We start from the raw sequence: 23,366 nt of genomic DNA on the forward strand, positions 1-23,366 counted from the left end.
ATGAACAACTCGGTGTTCGGTAGGACGATGGAGAACTTGAGAAAACGCATGACCGTGAAGCTAGTCCGGTCGAAAGAGGAAGATAAGCTCAGGAAACTGATAGCCAGCACGGCATACAACCGCAGCAAGATATTCAGCGACTATTTGGTTGCCCTGCACATGAGGAAAAGCCACATCAAATTCAACCGGCCTGTTTACGTGGGGATGAGCATCCTCGACTTATCCAAACACCTGATGTACGACCTTTACTACAACGAACTGAAGAAACAGTACGGCGAACGGTGTGAAGTGCTGTACACGGACACGGACTCCCTGCTGATGGAAATTCGAACCAGTGACGTGTACGAGGACATGAAGAAAAAAATACACCTGTACGACACCAGCGACTACCCCAAGGACCACCCGATGCATGACACTATCAATAAAAACGTGCTCGGCAAGATGAAGGACGAATGCGCCGGAACACCAATTGCGGAATACATCGGCTTGAGACCCAAAATGTATTCCATCCTGAAAGCAGACGATAATGAAATCAGAAAAGCGAAAGGCGTGAACAAATATGTGGTGAAAAAACAAATCAAACACGCCAGATTCAAGGAAGCCCTGTTCAAGACTCGCACTTTAAAACATCAAATGAATACACTGAGAAGCGACAGACACTGGATATACGGACTGACGATAAACAAAACGTCCCTGTTGCCGATGGACACAAAACGTTGGATCGCCATCGACGGAATCAACACGTACACGTATGGACACGAAAAAATTGAATGAAAAGAATAAATATATATATATATAATGTCACCACATCAAAACAAATTTGAAAACATTTATTACAGCCCGCGTGGGTACTGGAAAGGCGCGAGCGCCATACACAAGCTTGCCGAGATAGCAAGAGTATCACAAAACGAAGCCAAAGCGTGGTTGGAAAAACAAGCCCTGTGGCAAATCTACCTACCGGCACCGCGCTACGTACCTAGAAGAAAATTTGACGTGTTGACGCCAAATCGCGTTCACCAAGCCAACCTCCTGTTTCTACCCCACGACAGGGTGAGATGTAAAACATACAAGTACGCCCTAACCGTCGTTGACGTGGCCAGCTGCTACAAAGAAGCGGAACCCTTAACCACGAAAGATTCGACCCAGGTAGCCCGCGGATTCGAGCGCATATACAAGCGCAGTCCGCTGACATGGCCTACAGAGCTGCAAGTCGATCCCGGACGGGAGTTCATGGGTGCCGTGTCACAACTGCTAGCCAAGCACGGCGTCCAAGTCAGGCACGGAGCGGTCAAGCCATAGTCGAGAGATTCAATAGGACTTTGGCAGTATGCACAGGAAATAAGTCTAAACACCCCCAACACCGAATGGGTCACGCGACTACCTCAAGTGGAGTCGGCTATCAATCACGAATTCACTCGGCTCACCGATAAAAAAACAGCCAACGCTATTAAATTTAAATCAGTGATGGCCGAACCGGCTGCACCATTGCCAGGGAAGGAGAAACAAATACCCGACCGGGCTCTCGTGAGGTACCTATATCAGCCGGGAGAACACGAAGGAGACACTCTGAAACGAGCCACTGATCCTACATGGTCGGTCAAAACTTACAACGTAGATAAAGTGGACGTCAAAGACGACGAACCGAACTTTTAAATTTGTTGGGATAAGACGAACCGAACTTGTACTATTTGAAAGATGGGCCGCCGAGAGGTTTCGTCAGAGAGGAATTATTGATCATACCTCACGACACAATGTTACCACCCAAAAAATAAAGCATTTGTTAAGCATTGCTAAGCATTGCTAAGAATTTGCTAAGCATTTGCTAAGCGTTGCTAAGAATTTGCTAAGCATTTGCTAAACTAAAACACTCGATAAGCTACGGGTTGGTCGGTTTTCACCACGAGTTTGGTGTGTTTCATTTCGGCGAGGTTTTTTTTCACTCGTTCCCGTTGCACTGGAATGATCAAGATGCCTTTCATCAATCGCGCCGGCACGTTCAAGTTGATGTTCCACAACGTGTCGCTCTTGTCCCGTACGATCGTTCTATGCCGCAGTACCCCATGGTACAGGATGGACAGCTTTCCAGAGTACTGGTTTCGAATCTGCCGGGCCGGCTCTGGACTCGTGACCATGTCGAACTAAAGCGAGATGTTGTTGATGGCGTAACTACCATCATCGCCGTTCAACGTACGCACGACTTCGCTGTAGTCATTAAATGTGAGTTCGTATATTCCAGCCGATCGCCCAGCGCGGCCTGATAAAACGGCGCGTGACCCGTGAGCAACTCGAAGTTGAGTGGCACGCAAAACCGGTTCCCGTACTCTTCGGCGATGGCTCGTTCGGACGCCGGGATCTTGTCGAGCTGGTCTTGTGCGAAGCTGTACCCCACGCGCAACCGGGTCAATTTACAGTTCTGTGATCAGATGCCTTGGTACACATCGCTATCGCGTTCGCCCTTGCTTTTCCAGAGATCCATGTAACAGTAAAACACATTGCTGTCGTCTATACTCAACACCTCGTTGCTGCTGATTTTGATGGTGGTTTTCTTGACGATGGCACGACCGACATTCCGCACGAGTTCGCGTTTGTCGTTGTCGGAAGTCAATGCGATGTTAAACGCCAGTCGAACCGTTCCGGGAACGATGAGGTCATTCTCAGCCAGGTTGGGGAATTGAACCAACAGCGTTTGGTTCCGGTCTATCATGCTGGGATTATTGGTGATGGTCACCGACTGACGCACGGCTTTGACGCCGACAGGCTCTCTTTATCTTCGGAAAGGATCTAACTTTCTTCCGTATTGGGACATTGTTATATACATGAAATATATAAGTTTAATATCATTAATATAATGGATGACATTCCGAAGGATGATTTGGGTGCTGGTGCGCTCGATAATGGGGATTACGTTGAAGACACCTCATTCATGGGCGACACCGTTAGCAACAAACTTTTAAAGCAGACCGTAGACGAATATTACAACACATTGAGGCGAGATAAAAATTACGTCGAACCGTTGGGACGAGACTATTCCAAGTTCAAAATTGACAACGAAGGGACGCTGCGATTGAAAGCTCATCCAGAGATCGATTTCATGAGCAAACACACGAGAAAACCGCTTGCCTTGTCTACGCTAGCCAGTCGTCATGGTGGGCAACTGATCCGCGATGAATTAAACATGCGAGATTACGGCGGTGCATGACCCAAACAACTTCCACCCAAAGTAGTTCGTGATCTGCAAAACATCAGGGAACTCTGCAATGCCGGAGACGTACCCCAACGTGCTAAAGAAACGTCGGACAGCATCGAAAAACTGTAAGACATGTACTGGAACGAGCCTTTGCTGGGTTTTGAATTTCCTGTTCGAGAACTGCGAGGGCTAGACAGGGCATTGCAAACCATTCGTGGAGAACTCGTGAACAATATGGGGAAACTGAACGAAATCGATGAGCACATCGCTCGCGAGAAAATAAAACTCAGTCAGGTCCAAGACGACGAGTCTCTGAAAACCATCATCGAAAAACGGTTGCGCGACTTACAAGACGAGAGACGGACTCGATTGGAATCCGCTTCCTCGAATCGAGAACAGCTCCGATCTCAGATCAGCCGTGTGCGGGAAACCATCGATCGAGTCCTGAACGAAGACACCACGTTGGCCGACAGGATCCGAATTTTGTTCCGAGAGCAAGGGATCACCATCGCCAGCGTTCTTACGGCATTGGGCTTCATCATATCAACCCTGGTCGTAGCGCTGACTGGCGGGATGGTGGACCACACACCCCCCAACCCCACCAAGTGGCGACGTCAGAGATTGGGTAAAAAAATTTAGGGAAGCCTTGGCTAAACTTGCCGGTTAAGCCGACCGAAGCGCTTCTGGGAATCTTGAGTAGCATCGTCTCTTGGCTACTGAGTATGCTGTCGAAAACTGTCACGTGGCTCGGTCAAAACCTGTGGGCGTTCATCATCGCCGTAGCCGGGCTGGTCTACATGGCCACTAAGGAATTTTTAACCAAATGAGGCAGACCCGACCGCGATTCAGTCAACCACTAGCGCTGTTTTACGATCGAGGTGTTCTTTATTTTCAGCCACCTTGTGTGGTGGAAGGGGCTGTGTGGGTGCTGGGCTCCGGGGATGACGCCACTATACCCGTTTCACCGGTATTCACCTTGGGTGTGACGTTTAAGACATTGATATCTGGGTTGATATTCAACTTTTGATCGGTGGTGGCGATGACTATTTCATTGTTGTAGCCCACTACTTTATGGATTCTCAGTTGCATGTCACTAGGGGCCATGTACAATCCCACTCCGAACACGTAGTTGACTTTCGACCGGGCATATTCCAACACATTTTGGTAGCGTTGGATAGCACTCGGTAGATCAACTGGAGCATTGATAGCATCCTCGACGTTGACCACGAACTGTTTCTGCCGTCGTAAGCCGTCCCTTTCCCCACAATGTCGGAACGCGTTTGAGTCTGCGCTCCCAGCAGCGCCCACACCTACGTTTGAATCGAGTCGTTCAAGCGTTCGGTGCCGGCACGAGTGAACCCTCTCGATGTGTCCAGCATCAACATTTTCCAATTGTCCGCAGACCCCTGCTCAAACCTCCAAACACGATAATCCTTTCTGTCATCGAAAGCCATGAGATCATCTCTCCACTCGTTACTCATGACGTAAGCACCTGCATACGTTTTACCACACCATTCTTTCAACTTCTTGCTGGCTTCTACGAGGGGCATATTGTGAACGATAGGAATATCCAAACCGTGATTCACGCCTGGCAAACACCAATCTGTGTTCGGATCGATTTCAAATTCGTTGCAAATTCTTTTGTATGCCCGTCAATCGTACGGATTGTTTACCGCATCCCATGCTTTGTCCTGTGGAAGCGGAGCGCTGATTTCTTTGAGGATACGTCTGATCTGGTAGTACATGTGAAACATAAACACAGACTGACTCAGCGGGCCACGCTGAGTGTCGCTTAACGTCACACCGCACCCCGTTGTAGAGCACCACACGGTAAAATTGAATTGAACTGCATCGGGTTGTTAAACCAAGCGTCTACCGTCTTAACGTTCGTCACCGAAAACCTGTAATTTTTAAACACATCGATAAATGGTGCTTTGAAATGCAACCCATCTGCATCGACCACGATCTTCATGTGTGTGAAATTGGAAGTATCGCTTTTAGAATAAAACACTCCCGGTTTGTACATGTTGAATTGTTATATAATATATAATATATACTTCCAATATGTACGTGACGCTTCCGGGAATAACGAGCGGTGAGACAGTTCAACTGCTGCACGCGATCAACAACACGAGTCAGCTCGAAGTCGCACTCTGCGACATCACCTACTACCCGCCATGGACCAACATCAACAGCAAAAACAACAGGATGTTCGTCAACGACACACGCAACCAAATAACGGACGGCTACTACAGTGTGTGCTCTCTCAACGAAGAAATCTTCAAACCCGTGGGAGCAGAACTCAAAATGAACGACTCGAACGGCACGGCCGTGTTAGCGAACAACGGGAAAAACGACTTGAGACTCAGTAAGCCGTTGACTCAAATGCTCGGGTTTACATCAAACGACATTCAACCAAAAACCACCGTGACCGGCACGAAATTACCCGATCTTGTTCCGTACCATGAACTGTGCATTCATCTCGATCAGCTGAGCACAACGGACAACGTTCAAGGTGAACACCCTTCCACGCTGTTGAGAGCCGTACCAGTGAAAACGGAAAAGTATAACGATGACAGAACCGAATCGTTTTCGTCACGGCAGTAGAAGAAATTAACCTGAGGCACCATCTCGGAATTAAAAGTATCTGTTTTAGATATAAAACATAATCCTGTGAATATAGGATACCTCAGCGTGACGCTGCACATACGATAATGACTAGCGCCCAAGGTCCCGGAATGCGATTGAAAAAATGCGTTAATATAGTGGTCTCCGACCTCGGGGACACGCGCGGATTCGACGAACCAGGAATAGACGGTAAACTGTATGCCTTGCAACTGAAAAACAATATTTACAAACGCGTCGAAGTCCCCACCGTCGGTGGATCTGGCAGTAACTTAGACGATATCGTCGATACATCAAGAGCTGTCAGCAACACTCGGTACGACCTAGTCCGCAATGACGAGGATGAATGGATGATATACCCAGCGTTCGGCGGCAAGCTGTTCGACTTAAACGACGTCGAGACCACGGTCGTCGTTCGAAACAAGCAGTATGCCCTCGTCTTCACCGACGACAACAAATGGATTTTAACACAATCTCGAGTCGACTGGTTTCTCAACATCACGCTCGGCTCTCCCTACGTGTTCACGGAAAACAAAGACCACTACCTAAACAAAGTCGTGAACAACGGAACCCTGCTCGTGGCTTACGTCCCGACGCATAGGCGCAGTGTAATCATCAGCGCAGTCTCAAGTATGGCAGCCCACATGCTATCGAGTAAACATGGGGAGCAAAACGTGGGGTTGCAGGTGGTGTCTGAATTCGACGGCGTTGTCAACATCCTGGAAAATCTACCGGATAATTCCACGCTGGTCATCCAAGTCTACCTCGGTGAACCATCACCGCGTGAAGTCGAAATCGTGAAAGGAATCAAACTCCGGTGGACCAAACAACATCAATATCACGTTTGTTCTGTTTACGTGCGGGTGAACGTCGATTCCCACACCAGTCTGCAGGGAGTCACCGTTACCGTGGAAGACACGATATCACTCACCAAAATTTTCCTACCCGACAACATACATCTCATGGGGTTGAAGTGCACACCTGAGAAATTATCAGAAAAACAATTGGAAACTATTTTATAACATTTTTATATAGACAATGAACAGTCGTCATCCCAACGTCACGCTTGGTGATCCTGGAGACATGGAGGGATTCGATCAGGCCGGAGAAGAAAACACCTTGTACGTCCTACACTTGAAAGACAACGTGTACGAGCGGGTGTCGCTAGCAGACTTTAAAGAGCCCGAATGGTTGATCAACATAACCCTCACCGCACCTCATATCTCATTTAAACAAAATGGTTACGTCTCCGAGATTAAGAGCAACGGTATCATTCTCGGGTCTTTCATTCCGGATAATAATATACAAGTTATACGAATACCAGGTCACTCAGGCAACATGTTAGCTCCAAGCGATGAGACTGTATATTTAAGCTCCGATTCACCCGATTACAAGCAGAAGGTTTTGACTACGGGGCCAGACACCACACTCATCATAGAAGTCTATCTCGGGAACACTAGTAACCATGCAGGCCCTTTAAACGGGTTGGTAATAATCTGGGAAGACAGGCACAATTACCAACGTTGTCGTATCATCGTACAACCAGGATCAGCACCCTTAGTAAGCCTCGAGGGGGTCCGTGTTTTGGTCCAAGATATGCCTCTTGATGTCTCAGGGATTTTCGTGGATAAAAATCTAAGCCTTATAAGTCTCAAATACATTAATAAGAAATTAACGAAAAACCAATTAAATTTTATCTTATAATATATAATACACAAACACAGGATGGGGCTGTACCCAGTCGTAGAAGAAGTAGCAAAAACAATGGAAACCGTAGACGGGTTTCGTTTGAGACAGTTATGTGATGTAAAACGTCAACTAGAACAAGATCGAGATATACGGACAGCATTATGTAAGAAATACCATAAAGCTTTCAATTTCGTGGATGGGGCTGATACCACCCTTATGGCAACCAGCATGGGATTAGGAGCAGTAGGTGTCGGTTTGTTGACCACCATCGTAGCCGCACCCATAGTGCTGGGCATTGAAATAACAGCTGGGGTGTCAGGGTTGGTGGGGTTGGTGTTTAAGTTTGCATCCCGCAGATTACATCGTAAAGCATTGAAACAGGACGAAATTAGAATTCTAGCCGAAGCAAAGTTAAACACAATAGACGACCGTATTTCCACCGCACTCACTGACAGTAAAATCTCAGAGGAAGAATTTCGTTTGGTCCTCTCTGAACTCGCAAAATATCACAGAATGAAACAAGAGATTCGGTCCAAGTCTCGTAAAAGCACTGCCATCAGTGAAGACGAGAAAAAAAAGTACATAGAACAAGGGAAACAACAAGCCCAACAAGCTTTCATTACGAAAACCAAAGAAATCATAGGAGATTCACATTAAATTGTTTCACTGAGATTAACATTATATAGTTTATTGATGTGAAAATTTATTGCTAGGACAAACAACACTTACCTCCCAGTCGAGTGATCACAATAGTGCACGTGACCAGGAAGTGTTGGCTTGAGTCATAGGCTGCGTGACCAGGAAAGTGCCGATTCGCGGTCATAGTGACCAGGAAGTTGGCTGGGGATTCAAAAGTGGTATGCACACTAGCGGAGAGAGATAAGGGCCTGACAAAAGCTTTATTTAATAAATAAAGCTTTACAGAGTCTTTTGTTGGAAGTGATCTCGTAAGCTTGATTACCCCAAGCTGGACCTGGGCTCCTATTGTATTATTGTGGGAGAGCAGGGTGATCTTTTGTTCTTAACTCAGAGGGCAAGCTATTCCTTGATCTCTGATTGGTCAGTTTTATGTTGTATGATTTCTTCTTTACTAACATCAGCACATTTTAGTCAGTCTACCACATACAGCCGCACGAGAAGCATCTTACATATGACGTACGTGATATTTTTGACAGACGTCTGATTTCTTCTCTTTGGTCTACAACTTCACTCTGTCTAAGGTTAGTTGACTAAATTATAAACATATTATGTAGGATGTAATATCTGTTAAGTACAGTTATATTATAAACATTAATTTTGCTTACGTTTTAATATTGTGAGATGTGAAGGCATGAATGAGTTTTAAGAATATAGTGTAAGTCAAATATGGTGTGTTTATAGGCATGGTTTTCATGTTTACTGCATCAGCATTTTCATTATAAGTTTATTTGTAATAATTGTAATCTTTTATGAGGTCAGGTGACACACAAGCATGTGTGCCTGCTTAGCGGCCATCTTTGTCGGCCATGTTGTCTACTTGATGGTACATGTAATGTCTGTGCCACTTGAGATACCATATTATTTTAACAACTGTTCATTGTATATATTTATAAGAATATCACAGTACAGGTAATGTTGTGCTGTAAGGTATATGTATATGTTTATTAAGTAGGTTTGTTTTAAAGAGTGATATATGTTTCATTATGATATAAGAATAGGTTAGCGTAATATACTTAATGGTGTGTTATATTACTTATAGATGGACATGCTGTTTCACTAAGGTGGACAATGTAATATCACCTGAGTACCATATATTTGGTAGGTATTTTATCCTTTTAACGTGTTTATATTTCATGTATATATCATTGCCACAGATATGTGTAATCTACTTTATTAGTACAGATGTGATATGTTACAGGGTGAAAACAAAACAAACTATATAATTGAGAAATAAAGTAGTGGCACAAGTCACAACTCACACCCCAGCAGGCGTTGGTCTTCATGGAACAGAACCACCCCTTACCCTGCTACAATTATTTAACATTTATTGTGACCATAGGCATACCACACATAGCATAGCCAAGGACATCTAATAGCAGTGTGCAAAATAGCCACTGGCCCGCTAGCCCGTGGTTAGTAAAAATTAAGTTGGGCCAGTAAATCTCCACAGTCACTGGCTGACTGGCTAGTAAATTTTCATGGGGTCATTTTGTAAATATCTGATTCTCTCCGACTTGTTAAGTTTTAATAAACTTTTAAATCCTGCAAGATTATGGTCTGATAAAAATGTTCCTCACATAAGCAGCTTAATGATGAAACCTGTGTCATGCCGACAATATCTTATTCTCATCTATTTTTGTAATCTTTTGCTCAGTTTCTACATTCAAATTTCGGGCTAGTGAATTATCTGGCACTATATAATGGCACTTTATTCAAATACATTCTTTTTGTCGCAGAATATGACAAGCATGGGTATTTGTAGTGATGGGGATAGAACCTCTTTGTTGAAAATCAATAGTAAGAAGCCATGACATATTTAAAGCTGTAGTGTCAATGAAAACAGAAATGGCATGCCTTATATAGAGGTACTAACATCTGTAATGTAACACAAAATTGCAAGAAAGTATAATTCAACCCTTTCCTTATATATTTCAGTGTGAAAGGGGATAATACCTGAAGATCAAAGAAACGGCTGTATCTCCTGTAGATAACATACTGACCACCCTCCGACCAAGAGACATGGATGACATACACCTGTAAAGAAACAATCATACATGAAAACTGACATCCTAAACACAGTGACTCTAAAATGTCACTTATACCACTTTCTGCTTCTGTATTTATCATGGCATAAAAAATAACCAGGGTAGGAGATCATATTTTTTCACTGCCTGCACCAGGTGCAACCAAGGGATTTAATCAGGTTGCACCATGTTATAAACAATATTTCCGCTGTCACTTACATTCATGACAAATTATACTGGGACTCTCTATTATCGCGGGCTCTCTATTATCGCAGCACGCGAAAACATCGGGAAAGCAGAAACACCACGCCCCGCATCGGCTGTTTACATATGCAAAAAGTCGTCATCGCTCTTGAAAAAGTAATTTATTTCATTGGAATGTTATGTGTAATCGGAGACATATTAAAGCATTCATCTTTTCAGTAAGTTCTAGAACATTTTGACACTAGTATGACCCCTACTGCCCTTACATCTAGCATGAATCAAAACTTACTTCATCAAGAGCAATCCTGCGACAACTATAAGGTCATTTGCATATTTTCCGTGCTAAAAATATAACAGGAAGTGACATATTATGCAACTTCACTCTGCACACGGCAGCAACTTGTATGGTACGTTTTAAGCCCGGAAAAACAATTTTGTGTTACGTTATTGTTACCTTGTATCCAAATGAATAGAAGTTTCTGATGTTTGGGTTAAAAGCATGATGATATTACTAATGCGAATGAAATTCCTCAATATTTTTTAATGATCAAACTATTTAGATTCGTTACTTGTCTTAGTAAACGTTTCACAGTGTCATCTGCTTGTACCGCATGCCATAGTAAGAAAATAGCAATACCGCGATAATAGAGAGTTGCTTCAATTGCCCGCAATGGTATTAAACGATTTGCGACCATGTGTCACATTATTTGTGACAGAAATGAGGATTTAACATCAGTCAACTGAAAATATATATAAAATGCTAAATGTCAGTAGCCGTTCATAATCCCGATGGCGACAGGATTAACTACCGCGATAATAGAGGGTCCCATGATAAGTATCTCTAGAACTGCTCACAAAACTACATGTGTGGTGGAAGTTTTCGACAGATGGTTGCTATTTAACAGACTTTTTCATTCATATATTTGGTTTCTTTTTCCATCTGAATGCAGTCAGCAAAACCAACTTGTCTACAATTACAAGTAACATTACACACAGTGACCTCTGACCTTCTATGAAATTTCACAACATAGACAGACCCTGAAACAAATACATCCAGGAAAGCCCATACAAGTCTAGAATATGTGGCAAGTCTAGATTTCCACAGTTTCTGAAAATGAAGAAAAGCCTGATACACCTGATACACATGATAAGAAAAGATGAGAAATACAGTAAATATATATAATTAAAACTGCTGACATACACTTTTGGTGGAAAATATTACCTGCACTGGTTGCAACCTGACAATAAAAGTTACCGCCACTAGTAATATTTTACCTTCACCTGGAAATAGCAAAATTGATCCCTGATAACTAAGTATGGTTTTACAAATGTTTATAATTTTAACTATTAATTGCATATTCATAATATATACCCTATTCCACATTATGCCCTTTCTCTTGTTCTTCCATCCTTGGAGTAGACACAACCTGAAACAAAGTTTTCAGCATCTTCTAACACCTCACCCCAACAGACAACTATTGTTGAAGGCAGTCACTGGAAGCGTGCGTCTTAACATGGTTGACCACGTGACGACTCCCAACCGATGTCATTCTCTTGACTTGGAGCTGGAACCACCCCATTAATCTGTATAACAGGGTTGGTCGAGCAGGAATCCATCGTGTGAAATAGCATAAGTATTATAAACAAACAATTTATAGTTTAAATGTCATATGTTTAAGCTTATCCTACCCCATGTTATGCACCTCGTCTGTAGGAAGGCCATAAGACAGTAAGATGGACAGTTCACAAGGAGACAGGCCTAATCTTCTGTTCTTAAGTTCAGATTGTAATATCAACTTGTGATTGGTTGCTTCATAAAACCCCTCAGCCATACTTTACAAAAACTCCCATGGAGTGGGTTATGTGATTTCTTGGTGTATTATTTATCACGGTATGATGTAGCCCCCCGACTTCATCTTGATTTCCCACAGGCCCCAGAATCCACGGATATTCGTTTCAAGCTGGCAAGTTCTTCGAAACTGTCCAACTCTATTAGCCACCACTGAATGTACTGATGGAAGAATGAAGGTAGATGAATTGCATGAGCTTGTATACAATCACCTTTGTGTGCTGGCGATTAGGTTCCTGACTCTGAGAATGAGGGTTCGAATCGCGAATGGGACTCAACCTAACAAAAGTACTAGAATCTGTACTTTACTGAGAAAGTGTAATCCCAAATATAACATATGTTACCTGAAGAATGGAGGTCATATAAAGATAAGATTCTTCTCTATCTTCCACAAACTTTTCTGTGAGGAAATGTCAACTTTCCCCATCCTCATCTGCTAATTCTTGCAAAGCTTTCAGATATTGAGTTTGTAACCAAGCCCCCAATTCAAAGTTATTTAATAATTTTAAAATAGGAAAAGGAATTTCTATGACAGATGTCTGCACCCTAGTGCGATAAGAAAGAGAATGTCATTTGGGCGTGACATGGTCAACCAGGGCAAGGTGCATGCTTACAATAACTGCCCACAAGAGATGGAACTGTGTTTGGGTGAGGTGTTAGAAGTGGCTGAAAACTTTGTTTTAGCTTATTTCAGCTTGGATATGCTGACAATCAGGTAGACCCTCAGGAGATCAGCGCCACCAACAACACCAGCCTGGTATTGAAAGTGTCGCTGTGAAAGTGCTTCAGTGCCACAGGTGATCATAGTTGATTACTAAAAGACCTCCAAAGCAGACTCTGTTTGACTAAGGGGATTCAACCTCTGACTCAGGTTTCACCACACTGGATGGGTAAATATATCCAGCACCTGAGGATCATGCATGAATCTCTCCCCAAGGTCTTCTAGGTGGCTGAGCTTCAGGCTCCAATCTGATCATGCAAGCTAGTGTTATCAATCAAAGAAGTTCAGACTATCCGGCTCACATTACTATCCTCTGCTCTGCTGAGTAATCAAGATGGAACAAGACTTTCTTCGTCAGATAGACCCGGTTGGGATCATTTCAGTTCAGAAGCTTTATTCCAAGTTAATCAGCTTATTGCGAGTGTCGTAAGGAATGTTAACTCCATTAAAGTTGTTTTAAGTTTAAGTTGCAGTTTGGCAAATCTTTATAGGCCAGTGATCATGCCTTTATATGAAATGCATGATGATTCTGTAATGATATGTTGCACATAAAACTTCCACAGGGTTTGAACTTTGCACTTTGGTCAAACACAGAGCATTGGACAAATGGGAGACAGCATGAATAGCTGTTTTGAATTCCTATTTGTTGATGTGAAGGGACTGGTTGTTGAAGCGACCACAACACTGCCACTCAATGATCAAGCAGATGTGGTCCTCAAACTTGTAAGGACGCATCTATGAGGAGATTGTGCATTGCTACAAACGGAATCAAAGAGACTGTCGCAATCAATGTAGTCTATCTGGCATCAATGGAGGAATGAAGGTAGATGAATCTTACAAGGTACTGACTTTGGAAGACTTGGTGCAGTCGTAGCTGTTGAAGAGTTCTTTCTTGTCTCACCCTGGTTGATGGAACAACCGAGCAGTGAAACAAAGTTGATTCTGGAGTGACTGAGTAGTGGCATGAGTTGTTTGCAATTGTCTATGTACTCTTCGAACACAATCCCCCTTCGTTGGAGGAACAGTGTGATGAGCTCATTGAGGCAGGTGGACCGTCCATTGGTTATATATTCCTTGGAAGACAAGCAAAGAAATTTCTTCTGAGCTGGGAAATTGGTACATGTAGATACACATCCTGGAGATTGGGGTGTATCATGTAATCCCCTGAATTGTTGATCACATGAAGGAACACAAAAAAGACCATCCAGAAGTGAGGAGGTGGTTTCAGATACGGAGTGCTGAAAATCTTTAGCTTCAAAAGCTTCAATGAATTTTTCCCCAGCTAGGATTCAGCAAAACAGCCATCTCAGGTTCTTGCTAAGTGGAGGATAGATGAGCTTTCTTTGTCCTCTTGGGCCTTTCTACTGGAAGACAGAACAAACTCTTCTGTACTTGTACACATATCTGTACTCAGTTTCAAGTACACAGCAAAGTCGTCATTCTGGTCACAAGATGAACATAACTTTCCCAACTACAAATATAAACGATCTGTTTTTCTTCTTTCGACCTGATCTTACTTTCTTACAAATATAAAAGCAATCTTATGCAGGAGCAATGAGAGTCAAATGAAGAAAACCATCTTCAGCATCTTCCACAAACTATCCTCTTCCATGAGGCTGTGTCATCCTTTCCCATTTTGACAATACTTGCAAATTTCTTAGGTGTTCCAAATGTAGCTAAGCACCCAGATAAGTATTAAAATTATTATATTCATTCAAATATTGTACAAATTGTATATTATATTCAATAGGAGTTTTGCTGTTTACAAGATTTCATGACTCATTTTAAGCACAAAACCACTGTTTATGACTGGAAATGAGACAACACTATTCTCAGACACTAAAGTTCATGCTAGAATCATCCATCTACAGGGTGAATAAATCTGGGTTTACTGATAATAATAACCACAGCAGCCCTGGTAGTAAGGTTGGGAAGAATGGTTATGTTGATAGACATACACCTGTAGCTCCCATTCAAGGATGGTGATATATCTGCTGACAATTGGACTCCCAAGATACCAAAGAACAGCATAGTCATAGGCAATATGTGTCTGGGGCTATGTTTTGGTAAAGGTGCATGTCCAGGCATGAAATACAGTTTACAACATTGTTGTTACAGCAACAGAGTACAAAGTCCAGTTTGTAGTTCAAGATAAGCACTGGCCAGCAACACAATTGGTGCAAGAGGTCCAGTCAGTGCTCAAGCTCCAGACTGAACTAGTGCTTCAGTGGTTGAAGGTAGGCACCAATGCCATCTGTATTCCAGCTTCTGGCATCACTCCAGCAATCCAAGGTAGGAGCCAGTGCTCTAGCTCATTCCAGCATTCTAGTCTCTGCTACTTTAATATTACGCAATTACATTAAAAACAACTTAAACAATAGACAAACTGACTCAAATTGTGAGTGAGAGAGTGAGTTTAGTTTTACACAGCACCCAGCAATATTTCCAGCGGTCTATAAACTCGGCTTGTGCAACATGCACACCTGAGCATTATCAAAGGAACCCATTATCTTCAACAAACATGACATGCACTATCAATTATAATGTTTCCAATTTTAATTTCACATTGTCACCATGTGTGAAAGTGAACAAAAAACTTCAGGAAATGTTAAAAGGCAGTCAGAAGTGACAGCTCACATGTCAAGTATACAGTGGCAAATGTTGACACTTGATATAATCTTTACCAAACAGCACACCAGTTAAGGCATCAAAAGGAAGAATATAAAATTACCATTCTCATGTGTTGTGCGTTAGCATCCTAACAACTAGTGAACAAACAATGAGAATTTCTATTGCTGGTATGGGTGTCTGTTGCAGATCCCCACAGCGTTCATGTGTACATACATAGTGTTTGCTTGGATGTCGCCTCTTCTCCACACCAACAACTGAGACTTTCTTTATTGTCTTCATATTCTGTGCAAAGAAACACTGTTGAGAGAATAATGGAGATATTCAAGGCTGCCTTTTTTCAGTGTTAGCCTATTATTCAATGAATACAATATCTGGTGATTATCATAATCAACATAACAAAATAATACACATAAAATAGTATTTAGCACAATATTAAAACTTAAAATTTAAGTATGATAGCAAAGAGCTAAATATTTGTGTAACACCATAACAACATCATGATATATGCAGAAATAAATGTTGTCAGAGTTCTGCACATTTATATATATTACTGATTAAAGGGGCACTGATCCAGAGCGATTAACAATTTAATTACGCACCCTAGCTGCAAGCTGGTCAGTCCCTGTTCCCTCAACCATGACGGACATTGGGACTGGGCTACTGTCCACCTTGGCAGAATTTCTTCAACCAAAACAGTGGGACATTAGGAAGGACGGATGCCCATCAGACGCCGTTATTTGAAACTATCCCCAGCAGTTCTTGTCTTATTGTAAATGTGGATGGTATTGTGGTATTCTGATCCAATTTTATCCCATTTTGGATTTTGGCCTCAATAATTAATCATGTCATGTGACAATGTCACGTATGTTGACCTATGACATTAATAACACACATTTGATTTATTTGAATCCGTAAAAAAATCAGTTCCACTTCGTCATTGCTAGAAATAAGTTAAAACTTACTTAGGCAAATAGTTATATACCGTTTTTAACTTAAGTACACAGCAAATGCTAAGATGCATTTTTCAAGTTCCGTTCAAATCCTCAAAACAACATCGATCCCTAAGGTTCTTTTAGGCAATTAAAATTGCATGCAATACAGCGATTACTACTCCGTTGCTGTGACCATGTTTGGTGGTATAAACCTACACGTTTATTTGTCATCATTCACTTGACGGTCAGTTAATGACTTTATAACAGTATGATTAGCGATAACACCACTCAGATTACCAGACAAAGGTTCCCACTTGGCATTTCTCACGTCTGGAGTATATACTCAACATCATAAATTAAGGTTTGATGTGGCAAATGTATTACATGATATGTAATATGCGCATGGAAGTGCAGCAGGAGGAATTATCAGCTGAGTTAAAAAAAAAACTTCGATCAAAGGATTAATTGATAACACACTGATTGAATAATAACTTTTATCTTGCACAGCAGATTTGTCGAAAGGTAGTGTTTATGTATGTAAGTGCCTGTGTAAAAGGGTCAAACTAGATACCCATGAACTAGAGACAAGACCAAATATTTTGACCTATCAAAACTAATTGCGCTGTCAACGTTCATTAAAAAGGGACCAGGTCCCCCCAAGGGTTCAATTTAAAAAAAAAATTGAGCCCTTGGGAAGTCCCTTATCCCGTAGCCCCATTGTGTATACTACTACTGAGTTGCATGCAAATTTGATGAAAATCGGTCGAATAGTTTCTGAAATATTTAATTTTTAAGCGAGCTTGGGGTCGGTTGGGAAAAAAGGCTCGGGTCGCCTCGGGGATGGTTGCTCCTCCGAGCGCGGACGTTGGCGGACGAGTCGCAGTGTGTGTGTCTCTCTCTCGGCTTGGTGTACGGGTAGCTGGCTGGCTGGCTACAATAAGCAGAAAAATAGGCATGCAAGACTGATAAAAAAATCATGACGAGAAACTATCATCACACGGTGTGTGATGTGTAAGGGACTGTGTCGTGAGGTACGATCAGCAACTCCTCTCTGACGAATGCTCTCGGCGGTCCCTCTTTCAAGTAGTACAAGTTTGGTTCACCGTCTTTGATGTCGACAAGGTCTATGTTGTATGTTTTCATGGACCATATCGGATCTGTGGCGCGTTTTTTGCTGTCTCCCTCGTATTCTCCCAGCTGGAACAAGTACCTAACGCTGACTAGGTCCAGTAATGTTTTCTCTGTTTTATCGCGACGTGCTGCTGCAGACAGCGATTTGACAGATTTCATTTTGATGGCTTCGACGGTTCTCTTGCTCACGAGTCTGGTGACTTCGTTGTTGATGACATCCACCACTCGCGGTAAGTGTATGACCAATTCCGTGTTTCTGTTTCCGGGATCCATTAAATCCTGTGAGTATTGGTGCGAGGACAGGCGTTCGGCTAGGGTGCGATTGAATCTCTCAACAATGGCTTGGCTACGGTGAGCCCCCGCTATACCTCGTCTCACTTGGACTTTGTGCTTGGCCAGCAGCTGCAACACGACTTCCATGAACTCGCGGGATCGCCTTGCAATACGGTAGGCCATGTCAAGCGACTGCGTTTGTATATGCGTTCAAAGGCTTTGCCGACTTCGTTTGAAACTTTCGTTGTCAACGGTTCTGCTTCCTTGTAGCGACTGGCGACGTCTACGAGGGTCAGGGCGTACTTACTTGTAGGTTTTGCGCCTCACCCTGTCATGAGGGAGAAACAGGAGGTCGGCTTGTGGACGTGATTCGGTGTTGAAATGTCGAATTTTCTTCTCAGGATGTATCGAGGAGCCAGCAGGTAGACTTGCCAGATGGCTTGTTTTTTAAGCCACGCTTTGGCTTTCTCTTCCGGGCGGCTTTGGCGAGTTTCGTGATGGCGTCCGCGCTTTCCCAGTACCCTCGCAGGCTGTAATAAATTTTCTTCATGATATATGTATGCAAGTGTGCGTAAGCGTTCAATTATTCGATACGCGTTTGTGCCTGTACGCATAAGTGATGACTCCGTCGATGGCGATCCATCGTTTCGTGTCCATGGGAGACAGCAAGGTCTTGTTGATTCTCAGTCTGTATATCCTGTGTCCGTCCCTTCTCAGCATGTTCATTTGGTATTTGAACGTTTTATTCTTAAACAGGGCTTCCTTGAATCTGGTGTGCTTGATGTGTTTTTTCACCACGTTTTTTCACGACTTTCGCCTTTCGGATTTCACCGTCGTCGGCTTTTTGGATGGATTACATCTTGGGTCTCAAGCCGATGTAGGGTAGTCGCTGATGTCGTACGGGTGCCTGTGTTTCTTCATGTCCTCGTACACGTCCTCGGTGCGAATTTCCATCAGCAGGGAATCCGTGTCAGTGTACCGCACTTCGCACCTGTTGCCGTACTGCTTTTTCAGCTCGTTGTAGTAGAAATCGTACATCAAGTGTTTGGATAAGTCGAGGATGCTCATCCCCACGTAAAAGGGTCGGTTGAATTTAATGTGGCTTTTGTTCATGTGCAGCGTTGCCAAGTCGTCATCGAATATCTTGCTTCGATTGAATGCCAGGCTGGCTATGAGTTTCCTGAGTTTTTCTTCCTCGATGGAACTGACTAATTTCACGTTAACACGTTTTCTCAAATTCTCCATCGTCTTGCCGAAAACTGAGTTGTTCATGAGCTTGTACAAGTTTTTTTCGAAGTCTCTCGAGGCTTGTTTTCGCAGATTCGTGTACAACCGAATGTAAGGTTCCATCCATGGACTTTGATCGAACTGGAGCGCCCTGTGTATTTTCGTGAGTTTCATTCCCAGCGACAAGTACAGCTGCAGATTGCGATAGTGAACGACGTATTTTGACTTGTTCATCAAGTTCGGCACGAGGTTTTCGACATTAGCCAGCAAGTTTCGTTGATATTCAGACATCTAGTCCGGGTTCACTGTCAATCGTTTGGGAGCTAGCGAGTAGCTGTTGTGCGATTCGTGTAGTTCTGCAGGATAGTCCAAGTCCACTTCGAGCATGTAATCTTTGTTTGAATCCGGCGCGATGCGTCTCGTCGACCAATCATCCATGTACTCGTAGGGGTAGACGTCCTTCCTCAGCAGCAGGGGTCGAGTCTCGGCGCCGGTGTATGGATTGGTGACGTCAATGTCGTCCATGTTGTTGGTGTTCACCAGACTGTCTAGAGACGACAGCAGGAACTGAACGCTATCGATAAATCTCAGACCGTCTAACGAGAACGAGATATATTTTTCCATGTTGTTGGGGATGTACGAATGTTGCCGTCGACCTTCGCGATGGCCTGCATGATCAGGTGAGAATCGTAACCGCGAAGATTGTGAAACACGATGGGGATTTTGATGGTCTTGGGATTGATTTTGAGCTTCAGGTTGCACGCGTTGTGAGCGGCACCTCTGTACTTGCCGATGACGTGGCAGCGATATCTCATGACATCCCCGTTCAAGGGTTCGTCACACACGCAGCAATTCTTAGCTTTCTTAGGAGTTCGCCAGTTGTCTTGGGTCATACGCATGGGGACGATGGTGTACAACTGTTTCTGGATGATTTTCTCTTCGTTTTGCAAACACGTGAGAAATCGTTAGGCCGTGTCGGGACCTCGGTAGACCACGGGAGCGTTCGTTATCCCGTCTGATCGAACGAGCACGTAACCGAACCCGCAGGCTTCGTGTTCTTGCATTTTATGCATGAAACTTTTTTCCGGGGACGACAATGCGACAGTGATGAGGGCTTCGAAGTCGGCATAGATGACATAGGGCACGGGCATTTGATGTTTGTGGTTGAAGAATTTTAGCGTGTTTTTCTTTTCATCGGGCATGTCTATTCGGATGGCCATCTCTCCCATGCCTCGGCAATCTGTTGAAATATTTTATCCACGTGTAGAGATACTCTCCGCCTTGCTGGAACATGAATATTTTGATCGTCTTGCGGTGTTCGTTTGTGAGGGAGCTGATCCTGTGCACGATCATTTTATTCCCTTCGTGTCCGAAGATATTGATGGCTATGTCGCCTTTCTGTTTTTCGATTTTTGTGACCTGGGATATGGAGGTGGGTTTCGTCTATGCCATCCCAGTTGATCCCATCGTCTTCGGGATAGCTCGAAAGTCTGTCTGAATGTGCTTTGACCAGAAACTCCGCGGATCTGATTGCAACTCTCAAGCAATCATCGCCTTTGTTTTGGCTTGCTTTTTCTTGTAGTACGGTGGCAAGTCTAGGTACGACCCTCCTTTGAACGGTACGTAGTTCGAATGTTGACGAATGTTTTTCCTTCAGACGACATCGTGTGTGTATATATAAAATATATATATATTTATTTATTTTTATAACATAACATGCGGATTTATTTCTAATTGTGATTGAGTCGTCTGTTTGTTATTTTTATATAGCAGCATAACGACGACGGCCACGCTTAATCCCGTTGCTGCCACGGCGGCAACAATCCACGAAGTATTAGTATTTTTGTGGTGCTTGGTTAAACCACCTTTTCTACTGGCGGCGACTATTTTAGGATTCTTGGTGGTGGTGACTTGTCGTATCGGTGTTGTCGTTGCTTCCTCCTCCATTGATGTTGACGTTTTCTCCTCCGGGTGTGCATCCATGTTGTATATTATTATCATTATTATTTTCTTCTTCTTTAAATTGACAATGCTTTGCCGTGATGTAACAAGCGATTTTTAAATCTAATAAAATAAAATGCGATGTACGCAAAACACAGCGAGATGAAAGTCAAGTTGCACACAACTATAGTTTCGAACATCGGTTTTTGCTTGAGTTATGCTAGGATTTTGCTTGAATTTGCTAGAATTTTGCTTAAAAGCTACCAGACTTTATACACCACGGGTGTGTCGGTTTTCAACAAATGTTTGGCGTGTTTTGTTTCGGTGAGCTGTTTCTTTCAACGTGTCGCACTTGTCCTTGACGATCGTCCGGTGACGCAACACGCGGTCGTACAGGATGGGCAGCTTTTTCGAGGATTGGGTGCGAATCTGCCGGGCCAGATTCGTGTTTGTGACCATGTCGAACTCCAGCGAGATGTTGTCGACGACGTAGCTGGCCTCTGTGCCGTCTGGCGTTACGATAACTTTGCCGTAGTCGTTGAACATGAGTATGTATTCCAGCCTGTCGCCCAGCGCGGCCTGGTAAAACGGCATGTGCCCCTCGAGCAGCTAGAAGTCGAGCGGTATGAAAAACCAATTCCCGTACGCTTCGGCAATGGCTTTTTCTCCTGCCGTTATATTGCCGAGATTGTCTTGCGTGAAACCGTACTCCCCACGGATTTCGTTCGATACGTCATTATTCTGACTAATTCCTTGACACGCCATGTCATCGTGTTCTTCCGAGGTTCTGCACATGTCCGTGTAACAGTAAAACACGCCGCTGTCGTCGATGCTCAGCACCTCGTTCCTGATGATTTTGATGGTTGTTTTCTTGACGATGGCACGACCCAGGTTGTTCACAATCATGCATTTGTCGTTCGTTGACTCCAATGTGATGTGAAAAGCCAGTCGAGTTGTGCCGGGGGCGATAACGTCATTCGCGCCCAGGTTCGGGAATTGAACCTGCAGTGTTTGGTTTTGATTGATCGTGCTCGGATTGTTGGTGATGGTCAGCGACTGATGCACGGCTTTGACACCCAGCAGATCTCTTGATTTTCGGAAAGGATCTAGCTTTCGTCCGTATTGCGACATTGTTTATATTGAAACTATGTATATTATAAGTTTAATATAAAACTGGCGGCAGATATTCCCATGGACGATCTTGGCGTACACCAGCTGAACGACGATGATGATGCAGCAGCAGCCATGGACACCTCGTTAATGGGGGACACCGTGGGCAACGACCTTCTAAAGCAGGCTGTGGACGAGTATTACGATGCTTTAAAGCGAGATTTAAATTACGTCGAACCATTGGGTCGCGACTTTCCGAAGTTCAAAATCGACAACGAAGGGACGCTGGGATTGAAAGCTTATCCGGAGGTCGATCTTATGAACAAACAAACAAGAAAACCGCTCACCCTGTCGACGATAGCCAGTCGTCATGGTGGTAGTCAACTGATCCCCGACGAACTAAACCTGCGAGATTACGGCGGCGCACGACCACCTGCAAAACGTAAGGACCGAACTCGGTGATGCCGGCACTGCAGATCCGAGAGAAATGACCCAGCGTGCCAAAGAAGCGTCGGACGAAATCGAAAACATATTGGTCATGTACTCGAACGAACTCTTGCCCGGTTTCCAATTTCCTCTTAGGGAACTTCGGGGTCTAGACAAAGCCTTGAAAAACGTGTGCGGAGAACTCGTGAACAACATGGGTAAACGAAATCGACGAGCACATTGCTCGCGAGAAAAGAAAACTCAGGATCGTGGACGACGACAAAGCCATGAAAAACATCATTGAGAAATGATTGCGAGACCTGGAAGACGAGAGACGGACCAGATTGGAAGCCGCTTCCTCCAACCAGGAAGCCCTCGGATCACAAATCAATTGTGTGCGTGAAACTATCGGCCGAGTCTGGTGGGTCTGGTGTACACTTCACGGCTAAGGAATTTTTAACCAAATGAGGCACAGTCCAACCGCGATCCCAACGACCACCAGCGCAGTTTTGCGATCAACGTGCCTCTGATTGTTTGCCTGCACGTGTGGGGGCACCTGCTGCTGTTGTTGTTGGCGTGGTGGTGCTACTTCTACTTTCGGTGTCACGATGCCCGTTTCGTACTGCGACATGACTCGACTCGCGTTATTGACGTCCTGGTTCAAGCCCAACTTTTGATCAGCGGTGGCGATGACAAG

General features: G+C 43.8%; 1 protein-coding gene and 1 long non-coding RNA gene across 5 annotated transcripts in view; one reads left to right on the top strand and one right to left on the bottom strand.

Annotated features, from left to right (window-relative positions):
* Nucleotides 1-23,366, bottom strand: part of LOC124285576 (SH3 and PX domain-containing protein 2A-like) — a 235,953-nt gene that overhangs the window by 202,343 nt on the left and 10,244 nt on the right. Inside the window, exons 2-3 of one of the 4 annotated variants that reach the window (XM_046721828.1) lie at nt 15,843-15,911; nt 10,154-10,234 (exon numbers count right to left, since the gene is read on the bottom strand). In XM_046721828.1, coding sequence (XP_046577784.1) covers nt 10,154-10,234; nt 15,843-15,908 — 147 coding nt within the window. In that variant the 5' untranslated portion in view covers nt 15,909-15,911. The other 3 variants (XM_046721829.1, XM_046721830.1, XM_046721831.1) reach the window with 3 other exon arrangements.
* LOC124285578 lies at nt 8,521-9,483 on the top strand. Its single transcript, XR_006900842.1, has 3 exons — nt 8,521-8,721; nt 9,240-9,298; nt 9,399-9,483. It is a non-coding gene; the product is annotated as an uncharacterized LOC124285578 (long non-coding RNA).

This window comes from Haliotis rubra, unplaced genomic scaffold, assembly GCF_003918875.1.
Source record: "Haliotis rubra isolate DU_JTF1 unplaced genomic scaffold, ASM391887v1 Scf363, whole genome shotgun sequence".
Taxonomy (NCBI): Eukaryota; Metazoa; Mollusca; class Gastropoda; order Lepetellida; family Haliotidae; genus Haliotis; species Haliotis rubra.